General features: G+C 45.1%; 1 protein-coding gene and 1 pseudogene across 1 annotated transcript in view; one reads left to right on the plus strand and one right to left on the minus strand.

The window, feature by feature from the left end:
• Positions 1-4,491: 4,491 nt before the first annotated feature.
• Positions 4,492-15,820, minus strand: part of LOC126989223 (prostaglandin reductase 1-like) — a 106,299-nt gene continuing 94,970 nt past the window's right edge. Inside the window, exon 8 of the mRNA XM_050847859.1 lies at positions 4,492-4,674. Within this exon, the coding sequence (XP_050703816.1) occupies positions 4,564-4,674 (111 nt within the window). The 3' untranslated portion in view covers positions 4,492-4,563. The remainder of the gene's footprint in view (positions 4,675-15,820) is intronic.
• On the plus strand, positions 4,681-15,156 carry LOC126989219 (uncharacterized; annotated as a pseudogene).

Raw genomic sequence — 15,820 nt, forward strand, 5'->3', positions numbered from 1 at the left:
AGTATACCTTAAATATTGTACCTTTAGGGCTCTGGGGAGTTATTTAAAGTATTTCTTGGGAGAAAGACCTTGCACGTCGCAGGTGAGTCGGTGTTTGTGAGATTTTTACCATACCTGTATGTTGCGAAATAGTAAATTCGCAATAATAGTTGAATCCTGACCCAATCATGTTAAATATGTTAGCCCAAACACATAACACAGGTATAGTAATGCATGTAACCATACCATACTTACAAGCAGCAACATCTCCCTTACTGAAGTACAGTTTGCAGACCATGCTGGTATCAGAAGGTAACCAGTCTTTCCATATGATTACTGTCTCCAATAGTTTCATGTGAGCTATTTGGGGACTAGAAATCCAGCTTTCTTGCAATAAAGAGGTACAGAGCACAGTGTTCATGTTTTTTACAGCGGAGGAGGCAGCTCAAGGGCAAAACAGCAAGACATTAAAATGAACATAAAAAAGTTGGGCAAAGAGGCTCAGACTCAAGAGAAGTGTCTTGATACATCCAGGAACATCCTTCTTAAAAGACTTAAGTCCTTGGACTGAGGAAATACATATGAAGGAAGGCTTCTAGAGGTTACCAGTAAAAGGGATGAATGAATGAAGATATTAGTTAACTCTGGATGGCACTGGAATGAGCTAAGGAAGAAAGTTATGTGCAGTGAGGCTGCAAGAGTGGTGACAGAGTGCAAGGGGTAGGTCCAAACAGTGTGGCAGTGTGTGGTGAACAACTTTATTTGTGAGGTGGTAGCCCACAATATGTGCTGGGTGCCTGACGTGGCAATCCGGCTGGTTCGTGTTGGCTAGACTCCGAACACGAGAGTCGGAGCATCGAAGATACTGGTGAAACAGTCAATAAGTCGTCCTCTTCTCACATATCGTTTACCAAGGAACTATACACGTACATACCCAACAGCATGAAAATATTGATCAGACATACAAAGGGAAGCAATGTTGTGGCAGAATTAAAGAGGGAGATGTTGGCAGTATTGTCTGATAGCTGTATAAGGCAATGATGAAGCACCTCGGGAGCTGGGGCTAGATCCTGACTTTGCAGAAAACAGTGTTTGCAGTGACCACATAGCTGCCTTCCCACCAACATTCTGAATAGAGTAAATAACACTAGTGGATCCTCAATACAGGACTCTTTCAGGAATATTATATGCCAACATTTGTTCTAATTTATTTTTGCACAAAAATGAGCTGATGGTCCAAAACATATATGAAGTTAATACATTAATATGGATCACACATCACTGGAACCCTGATATTACTCACCTTTGCATGAGCTTCATGGTGAGGAGAAACTAGAATTGCCAGGTTTTCCCTGCAGTGGCTTTGATTTGATAGCAATGCAAGAGGGAGATGCTTCTCTTTTATATTTGCATAAGACATTAATTAAATGAAATATTATGGTACTTGCCTTGCAGCTCTTTTAGAGAAGCAAATGACACTTACAGCAGGCCACTTCTGCACATCAGCCTGCTGGCAAACTGGCTTTTAAAAATCTAAATTGGCCAGTGTTCCCAGAGCCTTTTGATCTTTTCTTTTGTCTTTTTTGCTGCCCAGTCCGAAAGGGAAGAAATCAGAGACATGGTGTATAATGAAACCAACGAGAGAGAGAGAGAGAGAGAGAGAGAGAGAGAGAGAGAGAGAATCTTTGAAAGTGGTTGGTCACCACTAATTATCGCCACTACCCCATTGGCCAGTTTTACGTGGAAATACTATAGCGGTGATAGCCGCTACTGGTAATGATCAAAACAAACAAAATGACTGTGAACCCTAGTTAACCCCCCAGCCCACACACGGCAAGGAGTCGGCTCGCTTACCACGCACGTGCTGCACATGCAATGGCTTGCAAGCCTGCTGGGAGACCCACGGGCAAGATTCACCCACTGACGTACAAGCAGAAACTGGATGTCATCAGGAGGGTTGAGAGGAAACAATGAATTTTCCCCGTATGTGAGCGCAGGTGGGATAAAATGGCAGCTAGTCAGTACCAAATTGAATTTTCCCAATATGTACTGAGTGAAAAAGAGGGTGTTGGTGGTGGCCGAGTGGATAAGGTGGTGAGCGTGGGGTCGGACTGAACAACATCAAAAGGCAGATAATGCCTACCGGTGCACTCGAGCTAGAACGAACGAAAAAAAAAAAAGAAGTGTGGGTGGGGCAAAATGGCAAGGGCCAGAACCAATTTGTATTTTCTCCATAGGTTTAGTTAATCCTATGACGCGGCTGTTGCTCAGAACCAATTAACCGTGCCATACGCAACTCGACTGTATATATATTGTTATGCCGGACGTATTACTGGGTTCCGTGTCGCCGTCACAAGACTCCATGGGAGGGAGATATGTAAACACTTTGCACAACTTCTGGAGTTTAATATTTTTCCTTAGTAGTACACTTCACTCTTGACTGGCCACTAGCTTACTATGATTGGGACTGTCTCCTCTCGCCCTCTTCTATATATATCCAGAACAGTACAGTCTAGAACGTTACAGTATATTTTAGATCATACAAGAACATGTAGCAAAAATATGTGCGAGTTGGCAACACTTCTCGCCTGGCGCCTGGTCAAGCCCGTGCATGGATGGGCCTTGCTCCCGCCCCTGCTCGCTCCTCCCGGAGCCTTCTAGAGGCCCATAAATGCCAAGGGAAGCTTCCAGCACAACAACATATATATATGTATATATGTATATATATATATATATATATATATATATATATATATATATATATATATATATATATATATATATATATATATATATATATATATATATATATATATATATATATATATATATATATATATATATATATATATATATATATATATATATATATATATATATATATAAGAAGGATGAACATGTGAACCAATTGTACAGGAAAAGTATCAAGTTCACTTGTCCTGTACTGATCCTGTAGCCTATTGGTCCTGCAGCAAGTCAGGCACCAGTGAATCATTGCCATCTCTTACAAAAAAAATATTCAAATGCATAAAAAAGTAAGGTCTTTTTGTTGATAATAACAATAAATGTAATTATGAAATTTAACCCGTTCGTGGTCAACCATGTCACCTGACGTGTTAATGTTGTTACTCCCTCTGGTCAACCACGTCATATGACGTTTTATTATTTTTTTAACACGTGAATGAAATGCCTCTAGCGGTTTATAATTACGTTTATTGAAGTGTCAGGCATCTTTTCTCAAGTGATGACTTATACGCGGCAGTTTTATTGGTTCAGAGCATGCTTATACAGTACGGCACGTAGACGTCGACTCGGCGCTCTCACTGATGAGCAAATTCAGCTTCATGTCAATGAAGAGGTGGGTGATACTGACAGTGAATCTACAATAGATGATAGTGATAAAGATGAAGATTATGTTTTTCAAGAAAGTGAAGAAAGCCAATCAGCAAGTAGATGTGAAGATGATTATCCATCAGACACAGCAGCAGCTGACTACTCCTCAAACATATGCTCTGGACCATCACCTACTCAGCTATCTTCTCCACCTCCTTCCACCTCTAGGTGTTTATATCCACCACATGGTGGCAGAACGAAGATGGCAAGACGTCGGAGTTCATCAAGCGAAGATGAAAGCAATGCGTCTCGTCCAAGAGTGACTCCCCCACCTGCCCGTGGTCTCACTCCAGCCAGACAGACGCCTTCCTGCCGATCCTGTAGGTCACGTGTTATGCCACATTTCCTTTTTATGTTTCCTGTTCATAATTACTATTTTGAGACTAATTGTGTTCTTATAGCCTAGTCACACACTATCATAAGAATGTAGTGTTGTACAAAAGGAAACAATTATTATGCCACATTTCCTTTTTTTGTCTCCCGTTCATAATTACTATTTTGAGACTAATTGTGTTGTTATAGTGATACAATATCATAAGAATATAGTGTTGTGCAAAAGAAAAACAGTTGTTAGAGGAAGAGTTGAAAATAATATCTCAGTGGTGAAATTACACCTGGCAATGCCGTGCCACAGGTGCCAGTTAAATGCCAGCGCGGCATTTAAGAAAAGGTAAGGAGAAAATTTCCATGTTATTTTCTTTATGTGGAGATATTTTTGGGTTCATTAGGCCAAAAATTTTGTTTTCCATTTTTTGTGACCAGGGGAAGTACACACATTGTAACATAGCTAACCACGAATGGGTTAATGAGCTTAATTCTTTTTTTAATGCAAAGTAACATGATTAAGTCTAATTTCTTAATATGATCCAAATTTGACAACATATAAATAGACAAGTTGGCAACTTAAGATTGTTATGTGAAAAACTCATCTTGGGAAATGTATATTAAACTATGGTTTCATTTAACACTGGCCAAGTTTAATACAGGAAAATGGCTTCACAAGACTGAAACAAATAATCAGTGGAAACAAATAAGGATTAATGCAAAAATAAATAATTTGAATAAAAAAATCAATTTAAATAAAAAATCTGATATAAATCAAATATACATCAATTTAAAAATTTTTTTTTTATAAAAAATCATTATTTTTTCCAACCCTGATTGGTGCAGATGTCTTGGAGGCCACAGCAGCTAAGGCAACACAACTGCCTTGCCAATGTTTTCGCCTTCAAATAGTCCAGCAAAGGCAGTCGGCATCTTTTCAAACCCATTAAAGATGGTTTCTTTATACTTGAGTTTTCCCTGGAAAGAAAGTCACTTGATTGGCCGATTGATAGAGAAATATCATGCACGACAGGTCCCCCTCTGAGTGACTAATTATGTATACCACACAAACTCAGGTAGACATATATTTATTACCAATATCATTTTTTAATTCACAGCATATTGTCCCCTTAATTAACCCTTTGGCTGCAATGCTATATACAGTAAACCCTCATTTATCCGGGTGCACCGTATCCGACCTCGCCCGTATCCGAGAGTTTTAAAAAATATTAGATTTTTTCGAAAAAATAATACAAAATTGTCGCATGCCACCAAAAGTCGTTCAAATTGCCCGCGCAATGCCTCTAAGCTCTGCCGGGGGGGCGTACAGCACCCGTAAGGCGCGCCCCAGCTTTCACGTAGTAATTATATTGACGCCCTGGTGCGAAGGTTCGCAGGAAAGCTGTGTGCTTCGCAGTACAACTGGCACGTAAATGTCCTTGCCGAGCGCTGCAGACCATATTGAAGTGACGAGAGTCAAGGCAGTGCAGGTTTAAATGGCGGGAGTGTCAAAGGACTGTTTAAATGAAACACACAGTGCGATCCCTAGCTTAAGCCTTGATAACTACCTAAATTCAGACTGGACTAGGTGAGTAGGGCTCCGTCCTCATGGAGAATGCGTGCGGGTCTGCTAGCACTCCTGCAGGAGTGCGGGCGGAATAAGATATGCGGATATGTACCACTCTCGGTCCGACATGTGAAAGAAGGATTTTACCATGCTTACGGTAAGGCGAGTAAAGGGGCCCGCAGGGGTTCGGGAATCCCGTGGGCCAGCCCGATCTGGAGGTGCGGGCTGGCCGTAAATCGTGGTTACTTCTTGTGGCTGGCCTCCCCATGGTCCCGCTGGATGCACTGTGCAGGGGGTACCCGCCCACCCTGGCTCGCAAGGGCAACACAGTGTAACTAAACAGCAACAGATCACCATGCAAGCGGATGCGCCAGGTTGTCATTGACTCCTTGGTTATCCTCCCCACTCACACTCAGAGTGGGGCGGCCTGGCGTACTTGCCCGGTGTCTGTGGGCCTTTGGGCTCATTGCCGGGCTTAATATGGTAACACCCTGGGGTGCCTGCCCGGGCGTCCGTATAGAAGCCTGCTTAGAGTACTTGATGCTCGTTGCCAGCCCAGACCGTTTCGGGTATTGCTCTGGTATGCCTTCTGGTTGACCCGGGTGGTAAAGCCTGAGGTGCTCGTAGCCATGAGGTTGCTAACGCAGCTATGCAGCGATAAAGCTGCGGACGCGCACCTAAGAAGAGCACAAAGCAATCGGCCTTCCACTTTTGTAAAACTGGACCCATAAAAAGTTTCTTGTGGCAGTGCTGGGTCTGCTAGAAATCCTACGTGGGAAACACGATGGTGCAGATTTGGGCGGTTAAGCTGCCACAAATACCTGGGCTTTTCTGGGTAGGGTCCAGGGCCCACTGCTGTGATTGGCCAGGCAGGGGAACATTAGCTGCTGCCTGTGAACACGGGGCTAGGCACCCCAGCAATGGGTTAGCGGCTGAGGCTGTCGCGCCTAATTGCCGAATCCTAAGTAACAGATCCCCCCCAAGGTGCAGCAGGACTGCGATAAGCCAGGGAGAGATTGCCGCGAGTGCTAACCGTGACGACACTGCTCGAACCCTTTTCTCAGTGCCCGGAGCATGTCAATCGCGCGCATTTCACTCCCTGGTGCAGACTGACTACCACAAAGCCATGGGGCATACCATAGTATGAGTATGGACAGAAGCACCTATGCAGTACTCTGTCGTTGTCTTTATGGCAGGCCATGATCGAAAGTTGGGGTTTCAGGTCCGTAAACTTAACCTACACCATATCCGGGTTTTTCCCATATCCGGGTGCCCCCGTGGCTCCATTAACCCAGATACGAGAGGGTTTACTCTAGAACAATTGCAAGGGCAAGTTCGGCCTTGCTAAAGCAGACTTTAGTCAACGTTATTATAAAAATGTCTACCACTGAAAGCGTCAATCCATTTTCTTTCTAAAACACATAATGAAAACCACAGCTTGATGGTTACAGCCATCCACAACTAATGTAAGAAACAAAAACAGTAGACATAGGCTGTGATGGGACGATGGATGTGATGAATTTCTTTTGTTACAGTTTCCTTGAATCAATTAATTCACTGCAATTGTGTCAGAAACAATCCCTGATTGTAATGTACTTTATCATAAAATAATATACGCATACATAATATAAAAAAACAAAGATATAATGGTGTGCTTTGAATAAAGTTCCCATCGAAAACATGTGCACATGTACAGTACCCTCCCGAGTTTTGTGCTTCATTCTTAAGGTATAGCGCTAACTCGAGGATCGCGAAACTCGGGGTATTGAAATCCATGAAAAAGCGCTCATTGGTTCTGACCCTTGGAAAAACTGACTTTTTTTTTTACTTTACTTCCTTGTTATCTCAAAATACGTACCTTGGTAATAGGAAGAAAATGTGAAGGGAGAACAGGTCGTTTTGAAGCTGCAGTTGAAGGTGGTTGCCTTACAATTGGCTAGCAGTTCTGAAAACACGATTGTGGTTCGTTGTGAGTCTGATGGCATCATCGACGCTGCTCATTCAATCAGCAACCTCGCTGGCTTCAGGTAGTGTCACACTGACCGATTTACTCTAACCGTTGGCACTACGGGCAACCACGGTTGCGTGTATCCGTATGCCCAACCAGGAGCGAGTTGTCGGTTGTCCGTAAGCTGGTGTTACACTGGGGCTTTTTCCTACAACTGCGTTGGCGGTAGGGGCAACCGGCAACTTCAACTCTTCCGGGTGTGCATCACACACGGTCAAGGTCGGTTGCCCGTAAACAAAGCAGTTGCCCTGTATCCACGTGGTGTCGTCTGCTAAAGTAAGGGCTGTCGCGGCTTGTGCAGCCGTTACCCAAGTTATGGACTTGTTGCTGCAGTTAAATGGAAGGAAGAAACAGTTGTGGGCATGATTATGGCTTCAAAGACAGGAGGACAAGAGTGTTTACCCAAACCTTGTCAGAGAACTGAGTAAATTTCCAGAACGTCACCCGTGGGACAGCTGGACAAACCTATATTTTCTGGTAGTTTTCTGTGTGTTGTGAAATAATCTGCTGACTCTTTCAGTCATAAATCATTAAATCACCAATATAATGATTGACTTTTCAATGCCTATTGTACGTGCACCCATCGCCGCCACAGCCGCAAAATAGTTCGCAGAGAGGTTCAACTTGCTTACTGTTTCCTTATTTCCCTCACCGTTCACAAAGATCACAAATGGACAAACTAGAACAAAACCAGGCAAATTAATAATTTTAATGCTGTGTATTCCCACAGCGCACATGTGTGGTGGACTGCAAAATGACTAATTTCAGTGGGGAGATATTTCTCGCAACACCGGCCAGCGTATTGGACCGTCACTGCCATGTCCTGTCCTGTGCCAGGAAAACAACACCGGGAGTTCTACAATTTTCACAGACTGGAGAAAATAAGTTTTTTGGACTGTGGTTCCACAGCACGGGGTGTTCTCTTATCTTGTTAATTAATCAAGTAGTAAGCAAAGCAGCTCTGCCAGTCCATTTTATGAGTCTCTTGGTGGGCCATCTTCCACTGCTCCTCACTCCTCAGCCCTGCTGTCATCTGTTTGTTTCCATACAGCCGTGAGGTACCCACATACCCAAGCTCGTACCCACAACCATTTTCCATTTATACGGGCAACCAACAACTCGCTCCGGGTTGGGCATATGGGCAACCACGGTTGCCCATAGCCCCAATGGTTGAACACCGCTTTTTAAGGCAGCACGCATGACGCCGACGGCAGGCAGACGTGACCCGTACATGTCAAAGCAACGCGAAACTCAGGGCGGTAATGCGCGAAAGTCGGTATGGTAAGAATTTAGGACTAAGCGCTAAACTCGAGGATTGCGAAACTCGGATAGCGCGAAACTCGAGAGGGTACTGTACAGTACCCTCTCGAGTTTTGCCACTTATACATAACTTATACACTTTAGCCCATATTTTGTGAGCCTTACCAGGTACATGCTGCCTGATGTTTATGCATCCTCTATAGAGAACCATGGTTTCCTCTATTACAAGTTCTGACCCTGGTTTGTACACTTTGAAATTGTTTTGTAATGACATCTGTGAAAGGCCTGATCTTATAGAGCTTGTCTGTAGGGTTTGCTCATATGTGTTAGCATTCAAGTGCAAAAATCTAACTAACAGCTCAAACCTTTCTCAGGACATTACTCCAGATGCAAAGGTTCCTCCATGTATTTTTTCTTTGACCAGTAGAGGGAAATCTCTGTGAGTACACCACACCCATGTATATCAGCAAACCTGTCATGGGGGGTCATCTTCCAAAACCTCAGCCTTGATCTGCAAGTAATCTTTGAACCATTTCCCAAATGAACACCACTGAGTGCCAGGGTTCGAACCCGGGCCTTCTGACTAGAAGTCAGGGCAGCATACCAACCACACCACCGATGGGCTTAAAAGCGTTTCCATCAGTCACGGGTGTGGGCGGGGTTACCTTCACCTTCATCTCCACAGTGCAGGGCTGGGGAGTCAGTTAATGGCTGCAGAAGTGGCCTCTGGCGCGGTAACCTTTTAGTCCATCGGTGGTCTGGTTGGTATGCTGCCCTGACTTCTAGTCAGAAGGCCCGGGTTCATTTGGGAAATGGTTCAAAGATTACTTGCAGATTAAGGCTGAGGTTTTGGAAGATGACCGAACACAACGACAGACTACATAAAGTCCTGGCCAAGATAAGGAATGCCGGGCTCAAGTTAGCACCTAAAAAGTGCCGTTTCGGTGTCCGTAGGGTAGAATACCTTGCAGTTGTGGGTGACGGGATGTTTAGTATGAGCCAACAAAGAGTGAACGATCTGAAAACAGTTCCGAGGCCAACAACAATAGGGGAACTCAGGAGGGCCCTCAGTGGGTTCTCATATGTACAGCGCTGGTTACCGGGCATGGCAGAGACAGCTAAGCCGCTCAATGAAGCCCTGGACAAGAACCCTTACCAAAGACTGATTTGGACTAAAGAGATGGACAACTCATTTCAGCATCTCAAGTCGCAGGTGGCACATGCAGCTTCTTTAAATCTCCCAGATTACAAGAAGCGCTTCATGCTTGTGACAGACACAAGCGATGTTGGGACAGGTGAGATGCTTGCAAACAGGTCAGGAGATGGATGACTGCTTCCGGTTGCATTTTTCCACCATACCCTCACCCCGGCGGAGGGACGTTACTCGGCAACCGAAAAGGAACTTTTGGTGGTGATAGTGGCAATGAGAAGATTCAGGATTTACCTGTACTCCTCCCAGTTTGATCTGATCACAGACCACCGGGCTCTCCGCTGGCTCAACTCTCTCGATGTAAGCAGGGGCATAACTGGTTACAAAAAGTTGGGAGGGACAATGGGGTGAGTGAGGAGCGAAGTGAGCCTGTTCAGCTGGGGAGTCTGGGGTGAGCCCCCCAGAAAAATTTAGAAATTTGAACTCTTTTTAGGAGAACTGTGAAGCCTATTATGGGTGGTAAAATAAATAATATGGGTGGTTTAACATTAAGCATCTGTATACAGCATAAATATATATAATAAGAGGTAACAATTAAATTTTACATCATCAAGCCACCCTCTGCTGAGAGGAGCCTCCACATGAGATACACTTCGTCGCGCCACCACCAGTTGCTTCTACGTTGCCACACCAGGAGGTTGTGCAGCAAGACGCTCCGCGTATTTTCAGCACTTTTCTACTCGTCTGGTTAAGGCCACGTCACCTGTCACGCAGGTACAGTGCCTTCTACCCAGAATCCTATCACAGGAGCGGGCAGAGCCTCGCAAATGGCTTTATTACGCAGTGTTTGAGGCTTACACACGTGCCCACGGCAGTTGTGTTTTTGTGTTACAGCAGGTGTGCAGTATATCGGCCTCAGGGGAAGACTCAACCGAACCCCATGGGTCACCTAGTACCCCAAGGACCAGCAGGTCTTCATGGGCGGGTGCTGCCAGGTCCAACCCACGGGCCGTGAGCTGGGACACCGAGACTCCAGCGCGTCTTCCTCGCGGGCCATGCGGTCGGGGGTAAACAGACCATCTCGGCCCTGCTCGCCGGCCTCGGCCCCTGCTGCCCCATGGACCATGGTGTTGGAGGTTTTGTCGGAGTTGAGAGGTGAAGTGGACAAGTTGAAGGTGGAAAGGCAGGTTTCCACCCCCGGGCCTGCTGCGGTGAACTTTGGGACAGGTACTTCAACAGGTGTGCCACGCACTGATTCACCTGCCTCCTTCACAGGTTTCCATGACTCCGGCAGTGAGGAGGAGGAAATTACCGTTTACCATTTACCGTTGATGAGGTTTCAGGGAAGCATGCCCCTGGCAGTAGTGCCTTAATGCAGGGGGTTAAGACCTTTGGCCCTCATGAGTTAGTTTCTGAGGAGATTGATCCACAAATGGCCGAGATGGTGAACTTCGTGTTCGACAATGGTATGCTGGACGAGGATTTAAAGACATCTGTGAGGATGACATCACCAAGAGGCCTAGCAACTGTCATGCACTCGCTCCGGTGGAGTGCAACCCGCAGATTCTAGAAGCGCTCAGAACCGACGCAAAGAAGGCAGACTGGCGGTTAAAGGACGTCAACAAGGACATTCTTCAAGCGGCAATTATCATCACCAAATCTCTTTTGGCTCTGGATAAAGTGGCGCAAGATGAAGAGCACTCTGTGGTGGCACACGAATTAGTGGGCGTGATTAACAGTGCCCTGGCCTTGCTAGGCAATGCGAACCCCAAGAACAACCTGGCGCGACGTTTTGAGATAAAGCAGATCAACAATAAGTACTCGCACCTCTGTTCAGACAAGGTGCCAATGGCCCGATTCTTGTTTGGGGATGACGTCTCACAGTCCGCTCAGCACATTGAAGAGTTAGAGAAACTGAAACACAATCACAGCCAAGAAACCACCCGCTAAGTGGAGATACGCCGGAGGAAGGACAAGAGGTTTTTTGGGAAGGACCTCGCACAGGGGGTTCTCCTCCAGATTCCAGCCTTATGGACTGCACAAGTCGGCCTCCGAGGGTAGTCAACGACCAACCTCTGCACGTCATGACACTGACTCAAAAAACGCCAAGGGCCGCACACACTACAGGCCCAGGCAATAGCAGAGGCCAGTAACAGCTTTGAGGCGGGTAGACTGCATTACTTTGCACATGAGTGGCGTAGCATTACTACTGACCCAATTATTTTGGATATTGTACAACATTGCCACCTTGATATCAAAGTTGAGGACATTGACCATTTATTCTTAAGTGAATTAGAATATCAATTTAATAAGGTAGAACAACAAATTATTTGAGAGGGGATTACCAAACTCTTACGGCTCAAGGTGATTAAGGTTACGCAGAGGAAGGCGGATCACATTATTTCTCCCATTTTTTTTTAAGGGAGAAGTACGGTGAATGTAGGTTGGTGCTCAATTTAAAAGAATTAAACATCCATATCCCATACATACACTTTAAAATGGAGAATTTTGAGCAAGCCATTAACCTTATCCATGCAGGAGACTATTTGGCTTCAGTGGATCTGAGACATGCATATTACTCGGTAAAGACTGCAGAGGAACAACAGAGATTCTTTTGTTTTATATGGCAAGGTACTGTTTACCAGTTCACTTGTCTTCCAAATGGTATTTCAGAGGGTCCAAGACTTTTCACAAAACTGATGAAACCTGTTTTTGCAACTCTAGGAGAGAAGGGTTACAGTATTACTGGCTTTATAGATGATACACTTATTTGCAACAGCACCATGCAGGGATGCTTGGCTTGCATACAAGATACAATCAATTTGTTGAGGAAACTGGGTTTCTGCATTAATGAAGACAAGTCAGCCCTGGCCCCAACACAACGCCTTGAGTACTTGGGCAATATCATTGATACCAACAGTGTGAAAATTTCCTTGCCGGAACGCAGGGTAGAGAAGATAGCTCAAAGCTGTAAGGAACTCCTGGGCAAGCGGAGTCAAAATCAGGGAAGCGGCTAGGGTCACTGGCCTACTGGTGGCTGCCACCCCAGCAGTGGAGTTGGGAAAACTGCACATCCGGAAGTTGGAAACTGCGAAGATTGCGGCTTTGCAGAAGGAGAAAGGAAACTTTAGCAGGAGGATGACTATCACTAATGAGATGAAAGCTGATCTAACTTGGTGGTTAAATAATATTTCAACACAGGACAGGCAACTATTCAGAGCAGGCACACCTGTACACGGATGCATCTGGTGCAGGCTGGGGCGGCCACCTAAATCAGCAGACCACTAGTGGTTTTTGGTCAATAGAGGAGAAACAATTACACATCAATGCTCTTGAGCTCAAAGCAATTCTCCTAACACTTCAGACTTTCAGACTTGAGCTCTGTGGGAAGCACATCAAAGTTTTCTGCGACAATACCACGGCCATGACAAACATAAATGAAATGGGAGGTACAAAGTCACTAATTTGTAATGATATCTCTACTTCAATTTGGGAATGGTGTGCAGCTAATAATGCATGGGTCACATGCTCACACATACCAGGAAAAAAAAATGTTATGGCGGACATTGCATCTCGTAGAGTCAACGACAGGCACAAATGGAAGCTGAATGAACTCATTTTCCAAGACCTATGTCACATTTTTGGCACCCCTTCCATTGATCTGTTTGCATCTAGACTTAACAAACAAGTGGCCTATTTCTGTTCATGGAAGCCAGACCCAGAGGCAGCTTACTTTGATGCTTTTTCAATTACATGGACGATATTTGACCTCTGTCACACTTTTCCCCCATTCTCTTTAATCACAAGGTGCCTGCAAAAGATGCGTGCAGAAAGGGCCAAGGGGTGGATGGTTGTACCCCTGTGGCTGTCGCAGCCATGGATGGGCATGATACTCAGGAAGCTGGTCGATCACCCCCGCATAATTATGAGGAGGAAGGACGTACTGCCGCACCCTTCCTCAGTGGAGATGCACCCAATAATGAAGTACATGCGACTTATGGCATGCCTACTGTCCAGGACACACTCCGAGAATGGGGCATATCTGCAGAGGGTGCAGACATCATCCTGGCCTCCTGGAAACCCGGGACAGTGAAACAATACAGGCCACACATCAGAAGATGGATGCAATTTTGTGATAGGTGGGACATCAATCCCCTTGATCCCACTGTATCCAACATCATCAACTTTTTGACGGAAACTTTCCACAGGAGAGTGGGGTATGAATGCCTCAACACGGCCAGGGGTGCCCTCTCTTCCCTCGGCATTGTGGTGAATGGCTGAAGAGCGGGGATCCACCCGCTGGTTAGCAGATTCATGAGAGGGGTGTTCAACCTAAGACCAACTAAACCCAGGTGCACGGAAACCTGGGATGTTGCACCAGTACTACAGGAACTTAGATCTATGTACCCATTACATAACTTGTCCCTCAAAGAACTAACCCTGAAGCTTGTGATGTTGATGGCACTTACACAAGCAGCGAGAGTCCAGACTTTACACTTGTTGGTGCTAACAGGCATTAGCACAGGGGATGATAACATTGCTGTTCAGTTGGGGGGAAACATTAAACAATGCAGACCCAACTATAACATTCAAAGAGTGAAGTTTCAGGCTTATTCTGAAGATGCCAGCTTGTGCATATGTAAAACTTTGCTAACCTACATTAAACAGACAGAGGAACTCAGACAGATCACCAAACACAAGGTGAATAACCTACTCATCAGCTTTACCAAACCACACAAACCTGTCACAAAAGACACCATCGCATGTTGGATCAAGACCATGCTTCACATGTCAGGGGTAGACACCGCCAGATTCACAGCTGGCAGTGTTTGGCCAGCCGCGGCGTCGAAGGCCAAGGCAATGACTGTCCCAGTAACGTGTATTATGGCGAAAGCGGGGTGGTCAAGAGAAACCACTTTTGCAAAATATTATGACAAGCATATTATTGCCGAATCAGACCCATTCCAGGAAGCCGTGTTAGAATGAGTTGGGTATCTTACTACAACATATGGGTGGACTTTACGGGTTACGTATAGGGCTCAGGCAACTGATTAAATGTTATTTTGTGAACATCTACATTACCATGTCTGGGTATCAAGGTGTGGTATGCAGCTAAGGCATATGGTTTATTATTAGTTATACACTAAGTTTACACAGCAGTAGATCAGCATTTCACAATGGATGAGCAGTTGTTCAGATTAGCTGGCTGCTCATAACATGTTCTTGTCAAATGAATTATACAGGTCAGAGTGAAATTTTGTCATACTTATGTGCACGTGTATGTATATGAACATATCAGTAGATCTTCGGTGTCCACGAATATTTTATTGGCCCAAATTCATAGCTAATATCAGGTACGACGCCCACATGGCTTCAAAGCCTCATGTGGGGGCACCTCTCAGCAGAGGGCGGCTTGATGATGTAAAATTGAAAAAGTAGACGAGACTTACCTTGTGTCAGTTGAAGTATGCTTGTAATTTTATGAAGCAAGTCGCCTCTGCTAGAGGGGAGCCTTCACATGCCCTCCACTCCCTCCCATGCTTGCATGATTAGGACTTTTTTTTTCTTTTTTTTTCACAACAAAAGAGGCAGCTTAAGAGCACAAAAAAAAAAAAGAAAAAAAAAAAAAAAAAAAAGCCCGCTACTCGCTGCTCCTAAAAAAGAATCATAAGAGGTGGCTGAAAGAGAGGTCAATTTCGGGAGGAGAGGTGTCCTGATACCCTTCTCTTGAAAGAGTTCAAGTCGTAGGCAGGGGGAAATACAGATGAAGGAAGATTGTTCCAGAGTTTACCAGCGTGAGGGATGAAAGAGAGAAGATGCTGGTTAACTCTTGCATAAGGGGTTTGGACAGTATAGGGATGAGCATGAGTAGAAAGTCGTGTGCAGCGGGGCCGCGGGAGGGGGGGAGGCATGCAGTTAGCAAGTTCAGAAGAGCAGTCAGCGTGGAAATATCGATAGAAGATAGAAAGAGAGACAACATCGCGGTGGAATTTAAGAGGTAGAAGACTATCAGTATGAGGAGGAGAGCTGATGAGATGAAGAGCCTTAAACTCCACTCTGTCCAGAAGAGCTGTGTGAGTGGAGCCCCCCCACACGTGAGATGCATACTCCATAAGAGGGCGGACAAGGCCCCTGTATA

The sequence above is a fragment of the Eriocheir sinensis genome, unplaced genomic scaffold, assembly GCF_024679095.1.
Source record: "Eriocheir sinensis breed Jianghai 21 unplaced genomic scaffold, ASM2467909v1 Scaffold110, whole genome shotgun sequence".
In the NCBI taxonomy this organism is placed as follows: Eukaryota; Metazoa; Arthropoda; class Malacostraca; order Decapoda; family Varunidae; genus Eriocheir; species Eriocheir sinensis.